General features: G+C 39.3%; 1 protein-coding gene across 1 annotated transcript in view; it reads right to left on the bottom strand.

Moving 5' to 3' along the window:
* Window positions 1-4,833: 4,833 nt before the first annotated feature.
* Window positions 4,834-25,163, bottom strand: part of IARS1 (isoleucyl-tRNA synthetase 1) — a 111,334-nt gene continuing 91,004 nt past the window's right edge. The window contains exons 29-37 of the mRNA XM_086618779.1: window positions 24,575-24,749; window positions 23,693-23,805; window positions 23,314-23,409; window positions 20,512-20,688; window positions 16,747-16,858; window positions 15,658-15,783; window positions 10,682-10,825; window positions 9,589-9,741; window positions 4,834-5,374 (exon numbers count right to left, since the gene is read on the bottom strand). Coding sequence (XP_086474905.1) covers window positions 5,292-5,374; window positions 9,589-9,741; window positions 10,682-10,825; window positions 15,658-15,783; window positions 16,747-16,858; window positions 20,512-20,688; window positions 23,314-23,409; window positions 23,693-23,805; window positions 24,575-24,749 — 1,179 coding nt within the window. The 3' untranslated portion in view covers window positions 4,834-5,291. The remainder of the gene's footprint in view (window positions 5,375-9,588; window positions 9,742-10,681; window positions 10,826-15,657; window positions 15,784-16,746; window positions 16,859-20,511; window positions 20,689-23,313; window positions 23,410-23,692; window positions 23,806-24,574; window positions 24,750-25,163) is intronic.

The raw sequence follows: 25,163 nt of genomic DNA, 5'->3' as shown, positions 1-25,163 counted from the left end.
ACATTATTTTTTTAATCTGTTTAATCAGTCTCAAGAGTCTATCCCATAAGAAATCAGATAAAGAGAAAAAAAAAGACTAGATACACTGAATAATTGCCTTGTGTTTAACCAGTAATGACAAGGATAACTGAAATCCACCTTTGCTGACAGAGAAACAAAGAGATTCTGAGTTGAAAAAGGGCCATACAGCTGCTCAGCTGCTATTCAAGTTATGACAGGATGAGGAGGAATGAACTTATTTTTTCTCTCCTTAAAACCATTCTTCCATCTGGAAGGAAGTTACTTGCAGAAGGATACCAAGTCACCCCTTTTTTACGGCATCAAAGCAAAACAGAGATGCAAGTTTTTGTCTGTTGTACATTCAACCAAAAAAGGTAATAAAATTACTTCGGTATATCACTGTCCTGACTCACCATTGCACTGATTTGTTCTGAGGAAAGATGGAAACTGGACTGACGGGACAAACAGCCCTGTTGCTATACTGTCCGCACAGCTTTGCTGGTGTGTATTGGCTAAGCCTGACAAGGATGTCACCCTGTCACCAGTCTCAGTCAATGCCAGGCCCTTTTGCCAAATACGCTGTCAAGGGTGCCAATTAGGATCTGCTAGTGAATTCCTATCTGGTAGAAATGGGACAGATATCAAATTGGACTTTGAACTTTCAGCCCAAACCAGCCTCCACAGATTCAAGAGATTTGGTGGGTTTTTTGAGAGGAGACAAAAAGGGGCAAAGGGCACATCCATGCGTGAAGGGGGAAAAAAGGAGGATGTCTCCATTTTTCTTTCTTAAACCACAGCACCATCATTTCTGGATACAGCTACAACAAATCTATTTTGCATCAGTGCCTACAGCTCCCCAACAGCAAAAAGCTGGTTCAGCAGAGAGCGGCTCCCGCAGATCTCTGGACGCTGCACACATCTCAATGAGTTCAAAACCGAGAGTGCCGAACTGCTATCAGGTGAAAGGCAACAGAGAAGGTCAGCAGACTGCGTCAGAATTCAAGGACGCAGACTCCTACGGAGCGCAATAAATGGTGTAGCATAGCTCTGTGAGTGCCTAGGTAGTGTTTTCCTCTGCGGAGAGAGGCAGTGGTGGTCTGGGACCTGATTTGTGTAACAAGCTATCTAAGAGGGAGCTAATTGAAGTATATAAATCCTGAAGAGTATCACATCAAGCCAAGATACTATTATTAGCCCAACCTAGATGAGGTTATAGAAGTGCATTAAAAAAACCTCAATAAAAAAATAAGTAGGAAACATTCCCCGCTTCAAGATCCCATGAGACAAATTCTCTCAAGCAATGATTAGATTTTAACCAGAATAATAAGAAAAGAATACTAAAAATGGATGCAGACAAGAAAGGTAGAAGCAGCACAAGTTCACCCGAACAGGTCACAACTTGTTCCCAACGTTCACTGTCAGAATGTTTCAGAGTTAAAAGATCACAGCCGACTAACGGTGGCTGCTGAAAGTAAAATAGATCTATAATTCTGCAACAAAGTTATTTTTTTAATTACATGCTACTTATGTAAAACATTGATGTAAAGTTAACTGACCCAGAAGCATTTTCGGCAGTGTCCTCTGATAAACTCTGGTCTCATTCTTCCATTACCTGTCTTAAGCATATTGAATTTTCCACTCTGCCAGCTTTTACCAATCCTACCAAAGACAGAAATAGCATTTCTGGGCATTTCCATCCTTGCAATATGATCAGACTGGAAAGTGCAAGGGCACACCTCATTTTCTGTTCCAGCCATCACAACCCATGAGGAGTATATGGACAGAAAGCCACAGCTGAGAAACTAAAAGCAACAAGATGAAAAAAAAAAAACAACAAACCACAACCAAAACCCACCACAGCCTCCTCCCCCCCAAAGGAAAAAACAAACAAACAAAAAAAACACCCAAAAAACACCAACAAAAAAAAACACACACAAAAAAAAAAACAAAACATAAACAAACAAAAAAAAAACCACCCAACAGAGAAAGTAAAAGGAAGAAGGAAAAATGAAAAGTGCATGCAGTGAAGAAAAGAGACTGAAGTGAAGCAGGGCAAGGCAAGCATCAGCAAGCACCACCCACTATTTCTGACCTTGGAAATGAAGTCCATAACACTGAGAAGAAACAGGTAGTGTAACTTTCTGCCCATTCCACACCCACTTCACTTTAAAGAACCACTATCTTAGGAAAAAAACCCAATCAAGCTCCATGGAGAGACAAAAGCTTTAATGTAGTTTACACTGCACGCCCTGCAGAGTACATCTACTTTAAAGACCTTCCTTCTCTGATTTTTTCATCTCAAGCTTCATTTGGAAAAGAAAAACAGATCTTACTGAAGGATTTCTTGGGTCAACTTCTCTAAAGACAGATTTAGGGGGAGCTGAAAAAAAAAAAAAGAGAGCTTTGCATTTCTTTGAAAGATAATGCTTTGTGCCATGCTGCCACTGGGGAAAGACTTTTGCCATTGTTCCAAGTGTGGTACCATTTACTTCCACCTCAAGCAGTATGAATCAATACCTGTATTTCGCTAAAATGGAAGAAATGCAGCTAGATAACATCGAGGCAGATCTAGGAGACATCCGTATCCATTCAAATATGAAGCGCCAGGTAGGCAGCATCCCTCCATTCAGGCAGTGTCTGAACACAAGTGCGACATGACAGGTGCACTCTGTGCCTACACTGACGAGACTCTGTAAAAGCAGCTCAGTGTTCCACTATCTTTTGGGCCACATTTTGTCTGATTTTTTGTGGTAAGACTGGAAACCCACAGGAAGGCATTGTTGCAGCCTCCTGTTCGCACCTGAAGTTGTAGTGAAACAGGACCAAAAAAAAAGTGCTTCACGTGTAGTTTGTAGTCTATCATCATCTCCTTTTCTTGAAATAATGGCTTGCCTCCCTCTGGTTTTTAGGTTGCTCTTCAGAGTGCAGTATAAACTCTGTTATTGCATAAACACTCTCAGAGAAGCGGGTAATGGGCAGTCAGCTTTCCTTGGAGCTCGTTAGCTCGCACAGCAACCTTCAGGCAGCCTCACGCACAAACTAAGTAGACTAATTTCAGCTCTATGAAAAATAAAGTGTGTCTTTGCTGACTTGGTCTTAAAGCCTATTGCCTTTGCACAGGCCTTGAAGAACTAAGGGACAGAGACAGAATTACCAGCAATATTTTTCCTTCACCCCTTTCCTGTGAGTCAATTATTCAAATCCTTTACCTCTGACTGTAAATTTTATCAGCATGCCTTCATCTGTTTTAACAGTGCATCACAGGCAGTGCTATTCTGCAGAACATCTTCACAGAGAAAGCTCTGTATAAAGTCAAGGGAAAGGCCAGTTTTCATTTTCAGTATAAGGCAGTCATTTACTTAAAGAAAATCCAGGAAATCCAATTCAACTATACCAAATGTGAAGTATGAGATTATTGGACTGAGGTCACAAGAAGTGTATCTGAGGTCACAAGAAGTCTATCTTCTCTTAAGGGCAGATTATTTTTGACATTAAGCAGCTGTGAGTATATTTCAGAAAGAAAAAAGGTTCTCTTAAAGATTATCTTTTTCTGTTTATAACTCACTCAGAGTGAATTCATAAATCTTGGCTGGGCTTTTAATTCACTGGGAAGCATATACATATATATATGTATATATATATATAATATATATAAAAAATCTAATCCAATCCTTACAGAGAACTTTTCCAGCCAACATCCTTAGAAAGAAAAAGTTACACATACACAAAATGTTAAATCCCAAATAACTTTTCAAATATGCAAGACGTTGTCCCCTTAGATTATGTCATTAAGAATGAGGTTAGATTGCAATCATTTGCCATAATAAATAATAATGCAAAGTCATTCAGCTTAGAAACAGCAATCCTACCTTCGAAGAAGACATAACCTGGACATTTTTAATGTGACAAGAAAAAAAAAAAATCAATACAAATTTGATTTCCATCTCACTTCGTCAATAAAAAGATAAGGGAGCTGATTTAGAGGGAAAGGTGGAGGGCAATGTCCAATGTTCATTAAACTGAACAGGCCAGTGATTCAGTAGGTTCAGGCACTGACATTTTTAATACTGATAAAAATAATTTTATGTAAGCTGAATGCCAGAGGCTTGGATTTACTTCAAAAGAGTACTTACAATTTTGGTATGGTCCACTAGAGCACAGTAGTTACCAGAACATTTATTTATAGTTACTCCCACTAACACAGTGTTATCACAAAAAAGGTTTGGTTTATATTCATAGTGTAAAGATGAAAAACATAGAGCAATGGAAAAAGATGCGAAGCAAGACTTTGTTATTCTTACAAAAACATTACTCCCTGGTAATTCTGTTAGCAGTGTACGTAATCTTGTTCTCAGGAAGCTAATAAAGGCACGGCAACGCGGGCAGCTCCATGCACCTGTACCTTCTCAAGTCCAGCGTTCTGTGTAACAGCATGTTTCAACGCTGATTAACAACGTTACTGAAATCCAGTGAAACTTAAGTGTGTTTAAGTTAACCAGTCAAAAAACATCCTCAAACTGAAAAAGGTTGCCTCTTCATTGCACTTGCCTACAGATATACATTAACACTAAAACATTTGGCAAGTTGTATTGACTACTATAAAACCTAAAAATCCCAACAGTAATTTCAATCTAAAACTGCTTTTAAATCTGAAAACCTCCCCAAAACCCGACACTATCACAATCTAAACAGTCATCAGCATTCAGAATGGACATTTTTAGATTTCAAGTTTCTCTGGGTTTCCTGATCTATACGGTGTCCTAAACATTATCTTTAGAAAACGTAAGGAAGCAAAGTACTCTGAACTCAGGGAAACAAGAGTTTGCAGATGAAGCAAATTTATTGTTCCAAGTGTTGAAATTAGGAAGTATTTTAAATCAACAGCCACACACTATTGTAACATGGAATATATATATCACAGAGCCTTGTAGGTAACCCATGGTTTAGAAAGTCAAAGATGCTCCCTGCATAAAGGGCAGGCAGAGAACAGCATCGCTGAGGTACTAGTCCCATTTCTTTCAGGCAAATCACTGCATAGATATCTAAGGTTAAGTAGTTCTGATGTTTTTCTGAACAGCTTTTTTCAGAATCAGAAGATAACATAATGAAAATACATTGTATTTGAAACCAAAGAGCAGCATATTAGACATGCACTGGTAGAAAACATCCTGTGTGCGATCCGAGATGTTACAAGTACCATACACAACTTGGATGTTAATCTAAAAGCATACTAATTTAATTCGACTTCATTTTTTGTGGAAAAAATGGTCTTATTCATAAAAATGGAATTCTCAACATTCAGCTGTGGTAGATATAACACGAACATACAGAGTCTTCATGTTCAGGTTCTTCATGGAGATGTCCTTTGTGATCTCTGAACCAAGAAAACAAGGGAGAAACAGAACAGTTAGTCCTCTTGCTTACAAGTAAAACTATCAATGCTTTTTTTTTTCCTTCATTCATAAGAATGGCCATACTAGACAGATCAGAGACCCATCTCCTCTAGTATCCTGTCTCTGACAGAAGACAAAAGAACACGTGTGAAGGAGTACAAAAATAAGAAGATGCATAGGTTAACTTGTTTTACATGTACAGCAAGGACTGTAGCAGTATCTGCTGACTAACTAACTTTGCAATCTTGTCGAGTATGCCTAAAGAATTTCATACCATACCAGATCAGTTCCTTAAGTTGTTTCATAGCTAAATGCACACAGTTCCAAACAGTAATAGGATCAAGTCTGACCAACAAACCTCTTTTAAGGATATAGCACATTTCTAACAGGCTGATTCGGGGTTTATAACTAGTTTATGAAACACCAACACAGAGTAATCACACTTTGTGGCTACAGAAAAAGTCATCTGCAGAGTTGGTAGGAACTGGAAATCTTTTTCATTGTTCTTGCCACCTTATAGAGCGTTTTCCCCAGGAAGTTCGATGCTTGCTACCTCAATGCTGCTCAGCACCCGTCAGCTGTAGCAAACCACCCCAGTAAAAGAGCACATTGTTTTGAATACTGGGAGGTACAGCTTTGGAATGAAACTAATCTGAGTAACTAATATACCAGAGGTGTCTCTACTAGGAAACTTCAAAGTCGTAAGGAACTTCAAAGTGGTAACCACAAATACCTCCAATGAAACCAAAGCAAGAGAGTATCAGGGGGTTACGGTGTCACTCTGCATGCTAGAATCCCTATAGACAACACGAGCAAATACAAGATAATTTTAAATTTTGGCACTAGTGTTAGCACAAACGACAGATTAATAGCATTCAGAACGGCTGAGTGTTTTTTCAGCAGAAACAATTCTGTGTACTGCACTGTGTCACAGAACTGAGGTCCGATCCTTGCGCTGCTCTAGCGCGGGCTCCCCTCCAGCTGACAGCCCCCGAGGCACCGCGTGTGGGGGGAGGCAGGTCTGTCAAGTGCGTCCATGGAGATAATGTGAAAGCAGTTTACTTCTCAGTAACATGATGTCCGAGTGAAAACTGATTCTAGAAATGGTAGCAAGGAGTTTTGTTTCCATGTAACACTATGCACTCTAACATTCCAGGCTGTATCTTTCTTGGAAAAGTATTTCATTTTTAGACTGAGCAGATGTAGTCTGCAGCAAGGTTTAAAAGCCATCTATTAATTAAATAATTAACAAGCCCTTATGGATCATAACGGTACTGGTTTTAAGGAGTTCTCTTCCAGCGCTCTGCTTTAAGCAGCTGAATACCCATCTACAGAGCTAAAAGAGTGGAGGTATAATCCAATTCAGCAATTAGGGCTCTATTTCCTCATTAACCCTCCTTCCCTCCCCATGAAAATGTTACATCAGTACATAAAAAAGTTATTTCGGTCTGCAGAAGCAGCCAAGCAAACTACGAACTTGGTCTTAAAGTCTTTTTTAAATTATTTATTTTTTAATTCCTGAAAAATTAGGAACTACATGAAGCTACTATTGTCAGCAGTATTTAAGACAATAATTACTATTAGAAATTGGAAACTTGGTTTATCGACAAAATGTACAGACATTCTTCTTTCTGTGCCAGCTCCTCCAAAGGAGAACTTTGAAGTTAGCACATTAAAAACGATTGCCTTCATCCCGAATGTGCCTCTGGATCAGCTACCTGTAACTCATGTTTCAGTCTCCCGAACAAGCAATGCTCACCACTTTGACATTTATTTACAGAATTTTTTTCCAATATTCCAAAAAGGGGTGAAAACCATGTTTGTTTCTGAAGGCCTGGCAAGCCTTTGTGCAACAGACAGCAGATGCCCAACTGCCTCTACCTGGCAACATTTATAAAAGTAGTATTTTCAAAACTGATGACTCATTTTCCTCCAAGTGATTTTTTTTCTTTTTATAAAAATAGGCATCAACCTACCAATTCGTGCATTATTTTCAAATGGTTAACATCAAATACTTTATTTTTTATTTTTAGAATAAACCATAAAAAACCCACTCAAGAAAAGAGACTGAACTTTTTGTTTTGAAGGTAGGACCTTAAAATAGATTGATAAAAAGCTGAAGAGGAGATTACAAAGTTACAACACCACACATATAAAGCAACTGAACTAATGTTTTCCAGAGGCATCCAAATATTTGTTTTATATGCAGCACTTATTTATCACATAAAGAGATCTGAAGATGAAGTATGACCATTTCAGTGTTTATACCATTAAAAAACGTTATTAAAAGAGCTGCATGGTGAGAATAGATCTGAGAGAGCAGAAGCATAGCTATATGGCCTAAGCATGTGTTAGCTACAGAAATAAACCTCCAGGACCAAGTTCTCCACGTTCTGAGTCTCAAAAAGACCAAATCAGTTGTTTCAGCCTTTGAAGAGTTTTCACATCTGATCTTCCACATCATCGAGAACTGACACTTCGTATGTTTTATTTAAACTTTAATTAGTTCTGGAGAATTCATACTGCAAATATGTTAGAGCAATTTACCTTTTAGGTAAAGGCATTTTAAAAATCCTTACTTAAATTGAGACTTAAAGGCTATAAATTTTCCTGTTTTGTCAGTTACTTCCCTTTTTCAAAGCTCAAAAGTTTTCTACAATAGTTATTCTAGTATCTTAGTTAAATCATATGCTGCTGTGGGCCCTTATGTCCTGTAACAATGACAGAAACCAAAAAAGAAGTAATTTAGCATCCATTGTGCCTGAACGGCTGAATTCCCAGTCAGCAAGGTTTCGCACATAAATCCATTTTTTGCTTATGCGAATGAAGTGTGATTGATAACTCGGTTCTTGCACCTTGTGCTGTTTCTAAACACTACAGTCTCCAGTTCTCTGTGTTTGTTAACACCATTCAGCACGTTATTTTTAGCATTAGCTCAAACTACCACTAGAAAGTCTCGTCAACATTTGAGATGCATTTTACTTACAAAAATGGCTTTTGATTAATCAGTTTAGGTCACACAAAATTTAAAAAAAAACACAAAAAAACCCACAAAAACAAACAAAACCCAACACAACCCAAAAAACAACCAACCAAAAAACCACAATAAAAAAAACCCCACACCTTACTTGCTCGGATTCTAATCTATCCTACTTGAATCCCTTCAACCCAGGTGGACAGCCAAGTGATCCCAGCTTTAGCCAGCTGCACTAGAGCTACACTCCTCTCCTCATCAGTTGACAGGCACCTCCAGAGGAAATTCATCCCATCCTATGAGCAGATAACTAGTTTAAACAAAACGTGTAACTTCTGGACAGGTAACCTAACATGGGATAAGTTAAGGTTAAGTGTCATGTATCCTTCCCAAACCGCTTGTAAGTCATGTGGTTATGATAAAATGGAGTCAGAATCCTTCACATCATTTCATTTGAAGAGCTGAATTTCCTGAATACACAGAAATATCTGGGGGTTTTACTATATAGTTCCCAATCCATTCTTCTTGTCAAATAAAGTCCCAAGTCTTTACCAGGTCCGACTTTTTAGCACTACAGGTGGCCGCATCTTTAGTCTTACATTTCTCATGAATCAGAGATTTTTGTTTCTAAGTCTCACCATCTGTCTGTGGTTTTGGAAGATTCTTTAACACTTCCCATATGTGACTGTGTCAAAGCTTCCTACTTCCCAGGTATTCTGAATGAATTGCAGCTGCTGTACCCTACCAAGTCTGACCTACTCACACAACTCTAAAATAGATCTGATACTCTTTTCCCCCACACCCATTCTCAGAAGGAAGAAGACAAAAATCCACAAAAACATGAACATTACAGGAACAATTTGAACAGATTGTTAAAACATTCATACTTCAGACTCACTTCTAGGAGGAGAATCACTCTCTCTGCTAGTCACAGCAGCATGTAAACCACCATTTACATTGCTAACTGAACTTTTTATTTCAAAAGGAAGAAACTTCTACAGAACTTGGCTTGTCCATTTCATGAAGGGAATGCATTAAAGTTTTGAATTTCTAAATGTATATGTGTTTTTATGTTGAACCACTGGGCAAAATTAGAAACCAATGTGTAAATAGTGTGCATTTAGTAATTCATCTAGATCTCAGGTAAGGGGTTTCACTAGCTGCTCCTCAACAAAATATTCTAAGAATCCTTGGACAAGCAACCCAAAAGTTTACGCTTACCCTGAGTTTGCGCTTCATCCAGGAACAACTTTAGCCTCCTGCTTCGGAGTCCAAACACTTTTGCCGTTTCATGTAGAAGAGCTTGGTAGGTTAATCCATTCTTACCAACAGGGTTCTCCATTAGAAGAGTTCCGACTGTTCCTTTCTGACATTCTGAACAAGATAAACAGTTGGATCACTATTGGTGAGGAATGATACTAGCTCATTTATCTTGGTAAAATGAAAGTTAGGATTTCTTCTTCCATTTAATCTCTATTTCTTCATAGTGCTGAGTAATTACCAACACTCACAGCTATTCACTACGTAAGTTCACAGAGCATAGAATCAGAAGTGTGAGTGGTTATTAGTAGGCTGACAAACAAAAGAAAACTTTGCAGAATTCTCTACATTGGTCACAGGAAACATGAAATATTTCAACAGGACACACAAACCACTAACAACTAGGGAAGCTCGCAAAGCGCCTTCTAATGATCAAATCCCAAGTTAAAAACACTTTTTTTGGCCCAAGTAGGTTCCTGGTAGCATCAATAAGATTCCATATGGACACAGTCCAGAAAGGACTCATACCAGGGCAGAGATCAAGAGCGAGTTACAAACAACATAGCTTTTCCCATGTGAGGGTTCACAGTAGAAGTCACAAGATCAGCAGCTGTGGAACAGAATTACTTATCTATACTCCAGACCAGGTTAATAATACAATTCATTTCGATTTTAAATTGCACTAAGAAGCATTTCACAGGCTGTTTACGATGTCTTGGTAAAGAGATAGCTGCTCCTTCGTTTTTGGGCAGTCTTTTAAAATAAACTGCACAGGTGAGATGATGTTCAGAAATGGGAAAATGCTGAAGGGCTCATGTTTAAATGCTGTCCCTTATCTCAAACTGGCTCTCCTTTTTCTTTTACTAAAAGAGGGAGAAAAGCTAAATACAAACATCATGTTTACCAGACAGCACATACTAGGAAAAAAATAATCAAAATCACCATCTACCAATGAAAATATATGTACTTATCTTCACCAATAAGCAACGATGTCCAAAACTTATATGACAAAAAGCTCAGCCTGTAAACGAGGAGAGATCAGTATCCTACATACCTTGTGGTTTTGCATTCATTAACTGCAAGTTGATATACTGGCAGAGCAGAGCATCAGGAGAGTTGATCAGAGCAGGTGCTGACCCTGTTGTCACATGTAGAGTCTTTCCGCTGAGACTAAGCAAGTCAGTTTTGTTTATCAATTCTGAAAAAGAAAATGAGAGCAGTCAGGCCATTACAGGGAAGCCAAGGTCCAGTTCTCACTCGATTAACTGACAATGAGTCTTTCTAACTACTGATTCCACTGTTGGAAGCCTTTCCCTCTTCACAACTCCTTCCTTAGAAAAGGGCATTTCTCCATTTTGAAAAATGGAATTTGTGCAGAAGCGTTTTGTTTTCTTACCAACACAGAGTACTTCATCTGCTCTGGAAATTAGCTCCTATGTACTATTTCTTATGCACATAAACATACAACATGATTACTTATGCAAAACAGTTAAATAACCTAAAACAAGCAAGAAATGATTCACTTAAGCCAACAATTTCTATCTCATTAAATTAAGACCTATGACCTTTGTCTGTGCCTGCCTTCGCTAGCCGAAGCAGCACTGGGTATGTGTTACTATGCAACATCAGGACATTTCCCGCATTAAACTCCAGATGACAATAAAGGTACAGGCAGGAGCTGGTTAGCTCATGAATAATGCCCTCTGCATTAATATTTGTGCTTAATGTCAACAACAGCTGATGATTCTGCAGCTGACTCCAGCCATGCATATTTAGAAAATGGTGGAAGATCAGACCCCAAACAGGACCTAGGTCTCAAAGGAGTTAGAGACATGGTCTCTATTCTACTTCATTTAGAAGTAATACCAGCACCCTGAAAGCACTCAGATGAGACGTTAATGAGGTTTCTGTGATGCAAATGAAATACGTAGGGCTGCATTCTGCACTACCTACACCAGCTTGTCTGTCACTGAGGAAAAAAACAGCTGCTGATAGCCACAACATTAAAGATACAGAGAAATAACATCTCTCTGCTACAGAGCTTTTGCAGCTACAAAAGGACTCCAAAGACCAAATACAGGAAGAATTAATAAATTTAATTTCTTGTAATAATTGTGCATTGCCTGTACATATGGAACAGGCACATCTGTCATCTCCTTCCAACAGGGTTTTATTCCCTATCAGCCCTACTCACAGGTCATGGAGCCTAAGCTTCACAAAGCTTATTTTCCATCAGTTCAACTGAATGAATTAAAAATCAACAATATATAAAAATATATATAAAGCTTTAAAGAAAAAGGTGAAACTTCAGTATTGCTTCTAAAATTCAAGTTTTCAAGAATCTTTCAAGAAACTGAGTTTACAATGATGGTGGCCACCTGCCAGCTACCCAAACACTCCTTTGGTGCGTTTGAAGTGCAGGCGCATGCTCAGGCACAGGAGGGAGCTTTGCTTTTGGTTTTACTTACAGGAAAGCAAGAAAATATCTAAATTAACAAGTGGAGGGGAATTAACAAGATTTCATCATTCAGAAAGGGAGTCAGCAGCAGGTTCTTCCTGGCACAACCCTAACACAGCACTGCTTGCCATTTACATACAATTAACTCCTGGGTCACGGGTCGGAGGCAGCACTAGGAGCAGGGCGCTTTACAGAGCAAGAAACACTCGGCTCAGGGAACTCCGAGTTTGCCATTACCCAGTTGCAGGATCTGTGCAGATCTGTGCGGGGCAACAGGGCACGAGCTACAATAATGGTGATTTGTGTATTTAACAAATGTAGCATTTTGCTGACATTTTCACAGGAAGAGCTCAGGTACAGTGCTGTCAGTGGAGCTGGTTCATGTAACCCTCTAGTAAGAAAGAGCAAGGAAAAGTGGATCATTTTTCCATATATAATGATACACTTGAAAACAAGCGGATATTACAAGTGCTCATCAATATTAAAATCACTTTTAAAGTCAGTTCTCCCCGCAGCTGAGATTTAAGCAGCAAGACTCTTCTAAGGCACCTTAGAGCCTCATGGCCTTTTAAAAATTAAAGATTAAAAAAATCTTTTTGTACTCTTGTTCAGAAAACAGTGCTAAGAATAGAATTTCAAAAAAATAACCATCTGAAAATCAAAAAGATGAAATAAGATGTGAACTAAGAAGTTTGTAAAGGGATTTTTGCATCACCTTCCTCCCCGCACCTGCCTTTAAGCCCTGCTTTATTTACAGCTTCATTTATTCTCAAAAAGATTATTTTTTTTTAAATAGGTCTTTTTTAATATGGACTACTTCCATGAAAGCTGAGTGCAACTCAGAAAGCATTCCCAATAAGTTTAGAAAGTTTCCAGCTTTTCAGCAATGTAGAGCAAAAAGAAAGTCAGACAACTGTTTTTACCATCTGACTTGAGCCCAGCCTCTTTCCTTTATTTTTTTTTAATGTAAGAGAAATTCTATTCTCAGTTTCCAAAGATCAGTACAAATCTCAGAGCCTTGATCAGTGTTTGTGCAGTTACTCAAAAAACATTGATTCACTTTTGAGAAGGAAATGTTTATCCCGTTACTTCAATGTTGCACTGAAAAACAGGGACACAACATATTTTAGCCTGCCTCAATACAAGAACTGCCTGATTTTGTGCCATTACGTAACTCTAAGTAAATCTTCATTACAATTAGAAAACAAGATAATAAATTACTGCAAGTAAAGTGGACAGCCCTAAAAGCCACAGGAAGGAGAATAAGGAGCCAGAAATATGGTTTTACTGGGTCACAATTTTATTAACACACACGGGAACAATTCAGCCACAATTTGTCTGGAGTGCACAACTTTTCTTCGCAATTCCTCTCAGATAGCGCGTGGCTGATACCAACCCCCTGCCTCACCCAGTGACACCCTGGAACCCGCACTAGGCCTCACCTCACCTACCCGTGCAAAGGGTGGGCAGATAAAGCAGAGGGATTGTACCCGAACCAAACATCAGGAATTTCAGTTCTACACTCCAACATCTTTAAGAGCTACTTTCTTTGTACATGCCTTCAACCCTGACTCCTCAGGGAGGTGCATCTTCTGCTGATCAATACTTATTCCAGATCTCTGCCAAATTGCAGCAAAAGTGAATTTGATAATCTAATCTATCCAAGGGAATTTCCATGTCGCTAGTAAGCGGGCAGGGAAAAAACCCACTCTGCCCAGACCACTTACAAAGAGTGAAAGATTAAGATCAGCATGCCAAGATGGGAAGTCCCAAAATGATATCTACACAGCAAAAGCAACATGGAAAGGAAAGAAATAAAGCCTTTGTTACTACAGCAGAAGAGAATCTTTAAGGAGGAAGGAAGGTTTAGATACTCTTTTCCACTTCCTTTAGGAATTCCACATCAGTAGATTTATGTTGCATCCTTTTGTCCTATTAGTGGCAGAAAACAAACCAAATAAGGAGTCAAACTGCTTATAATCTTAACAAGATGAGAGCTTCCCAACTCTTCTTGGCCTTTTACAGGTCATCTCTTAATATCTGTGATGGTGTTGAATTGTACCAGTACATACCCACCTCTGCAGGCACATACCACACTGCTATGAAGCTATGACTACCATTTGGAAAAGGATTTAAAGGAAAACTATTTCCTCCTTTAAAACATAACTGAAACTTGACGAAGACACTGAGGGATCCAAAATTCCCTAGAAATAACCTATAACAAAGCAAAGAACAATCATTTCATATGATAGAACTATTTAGTTCAGCTTAGCGCAACTTGGAAAGAAGTTTTATCACAGTAGGGTAATGGATTATACCAGATATTCAAAACCCCAAAACATTCTTGTAGAAACACTTTCAGGAAAAGACAAGTAATAAAACTAAAGACGGAAATGGTGATGTTGCAGACTCAAGGAAGACTATTCCCCTCCTGATGTTATAGTCAGACATAGCCTGGCGATCCTTAGCAGTATTGTGGGCACCCCAGAACAGCCTTTCACAACAGCCAGTTAAAGTACCTCCCTCTTAGATGTTGCTTCAGGAATATTTCTATGAAAACACACCAGCAGAAGCTTCTGTAGCCATCCAATTACCTTTTTTGCAGCATTTTATTATTTCTGTGTCACTCATTTCAGACTTCTTATTAATGGTATGGAAACAAAGTCTGAACTTCAAGAGGTGTCTATAAATAACACTAAGAACGTACAAAGAGTTTACTTTTACTTTTGAAACATCTCTAAAGTCCTACCTGGCATGGCCCCTGTTAAGGACTCTCTCTATTTCTTCACTTAAAGTGTTTGGTTTTTAGCATAACCTTGTTCTCAGTGTGCTGATTTTTAAGTTGTAACTCTTTCTGATGTATTGAAATATTGTACATAAAGTAATAATAAAACAGCATCCTCATCTTGGGGGAGAATGCCGGTTGGCTGGTAGGGTCTCAGAGTCACTAACTGCAACATCTTTCACATTTTCCTTTGTTTCAGCTACATCATCTTTGTAATGAACCAAACTACGATACAGCCTGTAAGTCTATGTATAATCCACAGAAGACATTTTACATTCTCATGCCTTAACAGAGGCAAAGTTCAAGTTACAAAAATATTTGATAGATTTTTCTAAAAAAGAAACGCAGAGATCCTCAAGTTTCTTTAGGGAGAAAAAGCAATGTTTTTTTCCTCTACAGACAGCAGTTTGCATTCAATTTAAGTTCTCACCCTGCCTACTGAGGCATTAGGGAAAAAAAAGCATGCAAAAGCTGATGGCAGCTTGCCATCAATATATAGCATTGCCTGGACCCGATGGAAACACTTTCTGAAATAAATCAGACTTTTTCCTGCTGAGAACTGCAGTGGAAATAAGATAACAGAAGAGATGAGCACAATTTAGCAGCAGCTTTTGGAAACATTTTGATGTGACTATAAACACAGTCTCATAAGCTAAGTACTATAAAATAGAATATTTCCTTGTGTATTTTCTTGTCAATTTTGTATATATATAGAAAAATTACACAGTAAGTAACTCCTAGCTGCTGGTAGAAAGACTTTCAATTTTCTTTGTCATACTCCATTTACCTGTTTTTCCATTAAAAATTGTCAGTTTTGAATTTTTAAGACCAAAAATGCAGGAGACAGCATCTACAAGTCCAGCGAAGTTCAAGGTATTATCTCCCTTTGGATTTTCCAGCAGCAACACACCATCTAAAACCAAAATTAAGAAATGAAAATGCAGTTTGGAAGCAATATCCAAGTTCCAATGATTTTCTAATGACTTTTTCTAACTACTTCCAGTGAGTTTCTAAGCTAACTTAAAACTGGCAACACTGCATCTTCCAGAAATTGTTCTTGTAAGAAAGGGAAAGAGGAAAGAAAACAGGGAAACAGACTCAAGTGTCCTCCAGATTTAGAGTAAGGAAGTTATATCTGTTCTTAATAGCAAAAGCAACTCATTTCTTATGTCACTGAACTACAATCCACTATTATGTTGATTAAAAGCTGACAGAGTGGCTGCCTTCCGAGGCGTTCACCAGCCTATGCAGTTACACTCATTAGTATTCAGTAAGTAGCGTTGTTAACAATGTTGAACCAGGCACACTTACTTCCACACACAAACTGCAAACACACGTAGGAAAAAAATTCCAGAGGGCATTTAGTTTTCTCTACTTTTAATACGCAACTCAACCTTGTAATACTTTCAACAATATTGCTGTACTCTTCTTTTGGTTACAGTTAAGACATAGTCATGATATTCTCTGGTTTAAGTACTCTTTTCAGCTCTGTACTTAATATTTAAGTTTTTCAAAATCAGTATCGCCTCCACAGAAAGGCACCACCTACATTTGCAATACTACATCGAGAATTAAAAATTCTCAAGGTGCATGCTCTGAGCGTGGGTGAACACACACACACAGAGCGTGTACACCTCCACAGTCGCACACAAACCCTTCTGCAGAACATGAAGAATTCATGTCTACACCTGCATATTTACTTCAGGTCCACATCATGGACAGCATGTGCTTTTGCTTTTAATAAACTCATTTTCAAGAACTATTTAAAGCTACTATTGGAAGAGAGTTTACACCATCTTTCAAACAAATTCATGGCTCCGTTTCCCAAACAATCTTTAATGCCACCACTGACAAATCGAACCCAGTGCATCCCTACCTTGCTCTGTCCCGTTGACGCAAACTTTGAGGTTGACGTAGGCACAGGCTGGACCAACACACTGACACAAGCCACCTCTGACCAGTGTAATTTCTAGCTCTGATCCCTTCAGCTGAAGAAAGAGGAATATTACAATTACTGGAATATTGCTTTATTAAACAAACACAACCAGGTATTTTCCTTAAATAAACAACATAAGATCTTATCTTATACTAAACATGAGTTACAACAGAATAGCAGCTTTGCCACATCTTCCTTCAGAATCAGACCACTTGAAATATTAATTTAACATAAAGATGCAGCAGTATTTAACACATGTGAAAATCAGGCTGTTTATTCCTCTCTGTTTTTCTTAAGTGATGAGCAGTGATGTCAGTCTCCCAAAATATAATCCAAAAGTGAATATGCTGAAGAAAGACTCTTCCAGACTTAAATTCGGAGTATCTGAAGACAGGACCCTGCTCTCTGTCGCTGCCTGGAGAAGCCTTCATCTGTCTCCAAGGGGCTACCAAGAACAGTCAGGGCAGCGGTTGCCTTGATGTCAAGCCAGCCTTTGTGAGTATCTCCCCATTAGCAATTAGTGAACCAATTAAAACTTCAAGTACCCCAACAAGAAATGGAACAAGTACCTTCCTTTGCAAATGAGGGACAGAATGAAGAGATCTGAGAATCTGTAGCAATACTACAGCAACAGACTTATTTTGTAGAGGCCCTAACCATAGCTTTAAGACTGTTTTTTTCAGGCACAGGTCTCTTCTTGAGCGACACACAGGCTGGAATTACTCCAGCACTTACACCAATGTTCATGAGAATCACACTCTAAAAAATGTCTTAATTAAAATTTGCAATTAAACAAGTATGATACAGAAATCACTTAGATGAACAACTGATACTAAGTGGCCATTTCAGCCAAACTTTTTATAAATTTAGAGACGGTCTCTGCAAGAGTCACAGTCCAAAGGGTGAACAGACAAACCTGGAAGTGCCACTCTTTACTGAGCTCCTATGATGAACTAGGGAAAGATGCTTATGGAGCAGTAAATCTCTTTTTATGTTTACCAAATTCTACCAGCAACTGAAAATTCATTTTTAAAGTAGCTGCTTTTCCTTCCCATCAGCAACTGCTGATTTTTTTTTTTGGTTGTCTCAGAGCAAGTATGTGGAGTTTGTAATTAAAGCCTTATATTCAAAATGGATCGAGAATAATTTTGCAGAAAGACTGATCTCAAATGTAATCAAAATACCTTTAGAAAAGACAGGCTGCATTTCATTTTTTGTCCCAGTTTTCACATATATTCAACATCATGCAGACTTCTGTTATTGTTTTTATATTTGGTGCAACAATCCTGTCAGAGTTGACTTAACTTACAAACTCACATGTGGAATTACACACTTCGTTCTTTTAACTTGCATCTGCTTTTACATCTGATGGTGTGTAATGGTCACTAAAGCATTTTCCACGTCAATGCTGCTTATCAACCCACACCACCAGGAGACAGTTGATGCACATTTCAGTTTGAATTCACACATCTCCATAGTCTTTATGGCTGGAGCTGCTAGTACAAAATGCAATGCACTTATGAACAATAAAGGCAACTCATCATAGCCATGTCTGACGCACAACTAGGAATTCATTGCACACAGCTACGGCTATCCTCAGCTATCCACAAGGGCCAAACTTCTACACTGAAAGGATTTCTAAAGGCAGGTTTTCTCATTTCAGACATTTTTATTCACTGCTCTCAATGTGCCAAGCCAGTTGCAGCAGAACACAGAGTACAAACGTCTGCCCTAAGCAATCCATCTCCGCAGTCCCAGGAAGCCAGACTTCCAAGGAACATTTTACAGTTGCACTAAAACCTCAGTCATCTGTTTCTCTCTGCAACCTCAACTTTAAAGTCTAAGTACCCGACTAACAAGTCAGAGGCACAGCAAGTCTGTGAGCGCAGCAACCACCGAAACGTGCAGGAGGCAACCCACGCTGCCAAGACCACAGATGAACTCCACAGGGAGGTACTTTGTAGTGACTGAGACTCCTTAAAGTAAAATAATCACAAACAACTCCACGTTTACTTACAAAGCTGCTCTTTGCCTCCATTTACCACACATAAGCTTTGGCACACAGAACTCGAAACAAACCACTGCTCACGGTTGTGTTGGACAAACCCCCACGCCGCAGATTTTAAGCTGACAGGTGACTGTTGCAAGATTATTACGTTTCTATGAACTTAGCCATCGGTGCAAACAGTCACACAGAACTGTCCGTATACAGAGTTACTTCAGCTATTGTTTTTTAGGTTTTCCCAATCTGAAATCCGACGTTGGTGCAAATGCACGGCCTGACCCACAAACCTCCTCTCACCTGGGTTACACACCAGCTCATCATTTCCCAAACTGAACGGATGTCTGGTTTTTGCTGACATCCAGACAACAGCTATCAATTATATCCATAATCACCAGCACCTTCTGTAAGGGCAAGATTTCATTATTTCATAGACAGTGTTACTTAAAACTAATCCAACAGACTCATCTTTCAGCTTTCCACAATGTTTTTCTTCACTAGAATCTGAAAACAGAAAAATAACAGTGGAGGGGAACCACACTTGCAGAGGCATGACAGCTCTCACAGACAGACACATCGACCAACTCATGAATTGCTCATGTACAGGCAATTTTAGGGGCAGGCAGTCAGACAAGTGTTTCCCAGAACTATACTTTTTTTCCCAGTTGCTTTTATGCTCTAATTCAGATTTGATATTGACTGAACAAGAAACTGTCCATTAGCAGCATCCCAGTCAAATAAGTACCTAGGAGAAATAGCAAAATATTTTCACTGATTTCTCAATTGCAATATTCTCCACTTTTACATAGTGTTTTTCCCCATATTTGTCACTAGATTAAACTAATAGTTTTGGAAAAGGCCAAACAGAGCTTTGTTTCAAATCTGTACAACTTCTGAAGTGTAATTAATAAGTATATAGCATTTCCTTACATACATACTGTTATTAAGATGGATAAAACTAATGTCCTTTCCTTTCAACTATTTTCAGACCCCCAAGTCATTCCGTAAATCAAACTTTAAGTCTGATATATCACAAGTTCTTGTCTTTCTGGTCCAGTATGACATTTAGATTAAAGAATATTTCATCCACAATTCTAGATAAGCCTTTTGAATATAGTAAGTTTGAAAAAAAACATGGGAAAAGTATTCTCTAAACATGCCAGTAGAAACGGTCAAAGAAAACAAAGGAAATGGTTCAAATCTGCTGCTGAAAGAGTAAGTCAATCTGCAAAACTGCAGTTACAAGAGTGAACTGCAGCAATGCAAGGGAGAAAAAAACCCAAGCATCCTCAATCATTAAGAACTAGAGTTGGTCTTAAGCCAAAAGGCAAATTTATCCTCGAAGGAGAACATTTCTAATACAAAAGCATATTAACTCAAAGAAATCAGAGCAACAGTATTTTTCCTGCCTAAACGATGCACTAATCCAAGTACAAGTAACTGTATTAAGCTTACACAGATGACCATCTGAGATGGTTATTCTGGTACCCAGTCAGCTTCATTTTCAAAACTACTACACATACAGGGCCCAACTATCTTCTTTAAACCAAAAAGACTAATATGGAAATTTATAAATATGAAACAATACCCATTGTATCTCTCAAATAAATATTGACATACAATTTTTCTGCACATGAAGCCATTTGTTCAGCTAATAGCAGGTAACACAATAAGCTATGCAGTCAACACTTTTTCCTTCTTACCTGGGTTGTTTCCTGGATAAGAACTTCTTTTGAGGTAGGCACCGGGTAAGGCTTCAGGGCAGCCTTTATAGTTGCAAAAATGAAATCCATATGGTCCTTAATAACAGCGTCCAGGTAGTCACCTTCTGGATGTGATCTGTAGTACACTGCAATCTCATCTGTAGGAACCAGATTTCGCTGTAGGAAACACCAAATATACTATTAGTGACAGCAAGATGACTTCCACATACACAAACTGAAAGAAGGATACTTGGTAAGTTAAAAGAGTAAAAAAAAAATCTTAGAAATATATTTACCAGACATTTGTTAAAAATTTCCACAAAAGATTTAGAATGAAATGATCCCTTTGTCAGAAGGGCAAGAAAGAGGGTTGAAACTGTTGAGTTTTTCTTTAAAAGATAATGACCGAATAGCATGCCTCGCTCAAAATGTCTCACTCTCAAATTTCTTTACCAGCTTTCTCCCTTCATGAACTGAAAGCCTACCAAATCTATTCAAATGCTTTTCTAGATGCCTGAGAATTTACACATCCTGCCAGCCTGAAATCAAACCCTCAGCTCTTTATTGAGCAATTGCTCAATCAGTGACAGTCTCCGAGACGTTCGGGTATTGGTTTGGAAGGTGGTAAAAGACCAGACTTTTACTTTTTCACACTAGTTCTGTCACATCTCACACACTAACTATATTTCAGGAAAAGAGCAATTAATTTGAATATTAATGCTGAATTATAGCAAAATTCTGCTTCAGAAAGAAAATGGTTTCAAGGAAAAACCAGCAGCACTAAGACAACTTTCTTTCGAAAATCTGCTCTAATGAGCACCCTAGTGCCATCTCAGCAATAGTTACTGCGGATCCAGAACCTGTTTGTGGTTTTTATTCCACGTACACTTCTGTAACAGGAGTGGAATGAGTGACAGAAACGTACATTAGCACCTTGTTAATTATTAGGCAAGACTAAGTATCTTGATATTCATTTAAATGGGAATAGATTATTACTTTATGTCACTACAGAAGTAAATTTAAATCGTCTTAACTTACGAGAGAGTTTTCCTTTGATGGCCACATTCCTTACTGGTTTTATTTTTATCTCTCTCTGTATAGCTTCTGGTACGAATTTGTTATTTTTCATGTATGCTTATACTGAAAATTCAGGCAGTCTTAACTGTGCGGGTATCTTTTCCCAAAAACATGTCTCATGAAAATTTTCTCTACACATTATTTAGGGCTCCTGCAAGATTCCTTCAGGCAAAGTCTGGAAAAGATACAAATCCTTTGCCACCAAGTTAGCCAAGTTGGTGTGGTGGGCTGACCCTGGCTGGACACCAGGTGCCCACCAAAGCTGCTCTATCACCTCCCTCCTCAACTGGATGAGGTAGAGAAAACCCAACCAAAGGCTCGTGGGGGTGAGATAAGGACAGGGAGAGATCACTCAGCAGTTACTGTCATGGGCAAAACAGGCTCAACTTGGGGAAATTAGATTATTTTTTTTCCAATCAAATCAGAGTATGGTAATGAGGAATAAAAACTAAATCTTAAAACATCTTTCCCCCAGGTTCAACTTTGCTCCTGAATTCTCTACCTCCTCCCTTCCAGCAGCACAGGGGTACAGGGAACGGGGGCTGCAGTCAGTTCATCACATGTTTCTGCCGCTCCTTCCGCTTCGGGGGAGGACCCCTCAGGCTCTTCCCCTGCTCCAGCATAGGGTGCCTCCCACAGCAGACATGTCCTCCCTGAACTATTCATGTCCTCCCTGAAATTCTACACGAGTCCTTCCCATGCCTGTAGCTCTTCATGAACTGCTCCAGTGTGGGTCCCCCACGGGGTCACAAGTCCAGCCAGCAAACCTGCTGCAGCCTGGGCACCTCTCTCCACAGGTCCTGCCAGGAGCCTGCTCCAGCGTGGGCTTCCCATGGGGCCACAGCCTCCTTTGGGCATCCACATGAAGAGCGCGGTCCTCCATGGGCTGCAGGTGGATCTCTGCTCCACCATGGACCTCCATGGGCTGCAGGGGGACAGTCTGCATCACCATGGTCTTCACCACAAGGCTGCAGGTTCTGAAATCCTTACAATTCTTTGTACCAAGTTAAATATTACTTAACGTCCTCTCCAGATTAAAGGCTGCTTAGACTTGTCATCACCTCCACCATGACCATACTTTCTTGGCACAAAATGGAGATACTGAGTGCAGCTCTTTCTGGATTCCTATTGGAGAGGGAAGTCACAGTGGTTCAAAGTGCTTTAACATAAAGGTCGGACAGCATTGTTTCTACGTATGATGAGAACAATTTAGAGCGGAATCGTTAATGTAGGTACACAAACTGGTGCCAGAAATGCCTCCTGCAATTTGCTAAGACCCAAGTTTGTTTCTTTCTGCAGTCCCAGGCTCAGATGTCTCGGCTCTCACCAGCCCAGCTGATGTAACACACCGGAACCGGGGACGGAACAGAGGCAATACTTGGCAGGAGGCAGGCAGGCCTGAGAGCTGCCTAACGGGGCCTGAGCCACCGCTGTGGGGCTGGAGACAAGAAACAAGGGGGGCTCAGCAAAGTAAGCAAATTAGTTAATTCACTACGGGTGATGTACAGCAAGCTCACTGTTCAACTCTAGCTACTTAGCAATATGAAAATTCAAAATGAAAATAATGATTTGTAATGATTTATGCCCGATCAGAAAGCTGTACATTAGGAGCAAATGACACAGGGTTTCATGTTTAATTACGAAGGTCACTTTCTGCTTGCAGATTGCCCAAAGACTGCTTAAAAGTAAATGAAAATGTCTCTTTCCAAACCATTGCTTCCTAACCTTTTTGCGAAGCTTCTGGATGCGATTAATCACTTCCCGGGCAACTCCTTCATCCACCATGGACTGGTCTGGGGTGACATCCAGCAGAACTAAAACCTGAGGTGATGCACAGAAAACAGGTAGATAGGTAACAAATTTGAAACTAACGAGTATTAACTCTCTCAGAAGCTCGGGTATAGTTTTACAGAGCTCCTCACTTACAAAAGACACTGCTGAAGAGAGTACTTCGTATCTCCAAAATCCAGAAGATAGTTCAACAAATTCCAGGAGCCTAATTGAACAAACAAAACCACCCCAGCTTTCACCTCACCATTTTCATGTTTCTTCTAGAGGAACTCTTCTCTTAATCAAAAAAAGTAAGAAATGACCAATAAAATACCTGAGCATCAGAATGTGCCTCAAACTGGACAGATCCTCCTGCAACCTGATCAAAGGTATACATGAGGCGAAGATCTTCCCCATGGAGCTCATGTCCTTCTACAACAATGGTGCCTGCAGAATCGGCAGACAAAAAGCATCTCTTACAATCAGAGTGAAAAGTATTTTTTTGAATTGAAAAAGCTTTAAACAAGTTCAAACTCCAAAGACATGAAATGCAGGATATCCGCAACATGTTTGAACAGGGGTGAAGGGTTAGCAAGAAACACTGAACACTCGGATTTTTCACACAAGCACTTCACAGGCAGCAGAACTCAGCTCCAATGCAGATACTGCAGCCACTGTTTGTGAATCATTTGAATGACACGAAATAAAATTTACAAATAACCTCTATACTCAACTAAATGAAAATTTACATCCAAGCAGTTAACTAAACAGAGCTGGAATATTCATACCCACTTGTAAATCGGGAACTGAAGCAATGATTTTAGAATAAAACCTATAGTAGATAGTTCAAGCTTGATTCAGTCCTACAGAACAACTTACTCTCAACTTCCTGTTGCTCTTACAACAGCCCTCAAACAGGAGAGCAGTGTAAGATTAGTACACACGGCCGCTTCTCATCTACTGTCAGCAAAATAAGAAAAACAACTTTTCTCCTATTCTCATTAACACAAACTTGAATAGGGATGATAACAGAAGTAGGCCTTAAGTCTCCCTAAGCCCACAGAAGGGTGTTTTTGCATCTGTTCCTGCAAACGCTTGATTAATATTCACAAACCAAGTGCGATTGCTTTATTTTTTGCTAATGAGCCAAAGGATTACGGATCTTTTCTTGGTCAACATTGCCATCGTTCGTTCAGTGGTTTGTTCCACTACATACCTGTCTCCTGGAATTCCTCCAGCTGCTCACTCTTCAGCTCTTTGATTGCAGCCATGACAAGCTTAAACGCACCTTTCAAGCGCTTCCCGAGCACCATGTGATCTGGTTCTGCTCTCAGCCGGACTCCGTACTTATCTTTATTAGTTGACAACGTCACCTGACGTACGTTCAGCTCCTACATAAATGCACCGAGAAAAAAATTGAAGCTAAAGAACAGTCACCTCGACAGACATGGAAAGGGCACAAACCAGGGGCCACGGTTCTAGGGAAATTGTAAGTCTCAAGCTGTAAATAAATGATAAATAAGCTATAAACATAAATGATAATTTTGTGTTTTAAGTTAGAGAAACACTATTGCTGCATTTTGTCTCTTTCCTTCTCTCTTTACTCTAGGTCCTGTACAGAAAAACACCTTGCTCAGCAAAACCTCAGTCCGTGCTTTGCAGCACAAGAGCTCTGAAGATCAGTATGCAGGGGCAGCCGAAAGCTCATAAAACTTGCAGGAACTTCAGGAGGGGCCCCAGACCAAGGATGTTGCTTTACCACTAGAGAAACTTGGATTTGTCAATGCTTTATGAGTAATGAGCGC

The sequence above is a fragment of the Tauraco erythrolophus genome, chromosome 12 (assembly GCF_009769465.1).
Source record: "Tauraco erythrolophus isolate bTauEry1 chromosome 12, bTauEry1.pri, whole genome shotgun sequence".
NCBI classification, from domain to species: domain Eukaryota; kingdom Metazoa; phylum Chordata; class Aves; order Musophagiformes; family Musophagidae; genus Tauraco; species Tauraco erythrolophus.
Note: the sequence above shows the minus strand (reverse complement) of the source record. Positions and strands in the feature narration are given on the sequence as shown.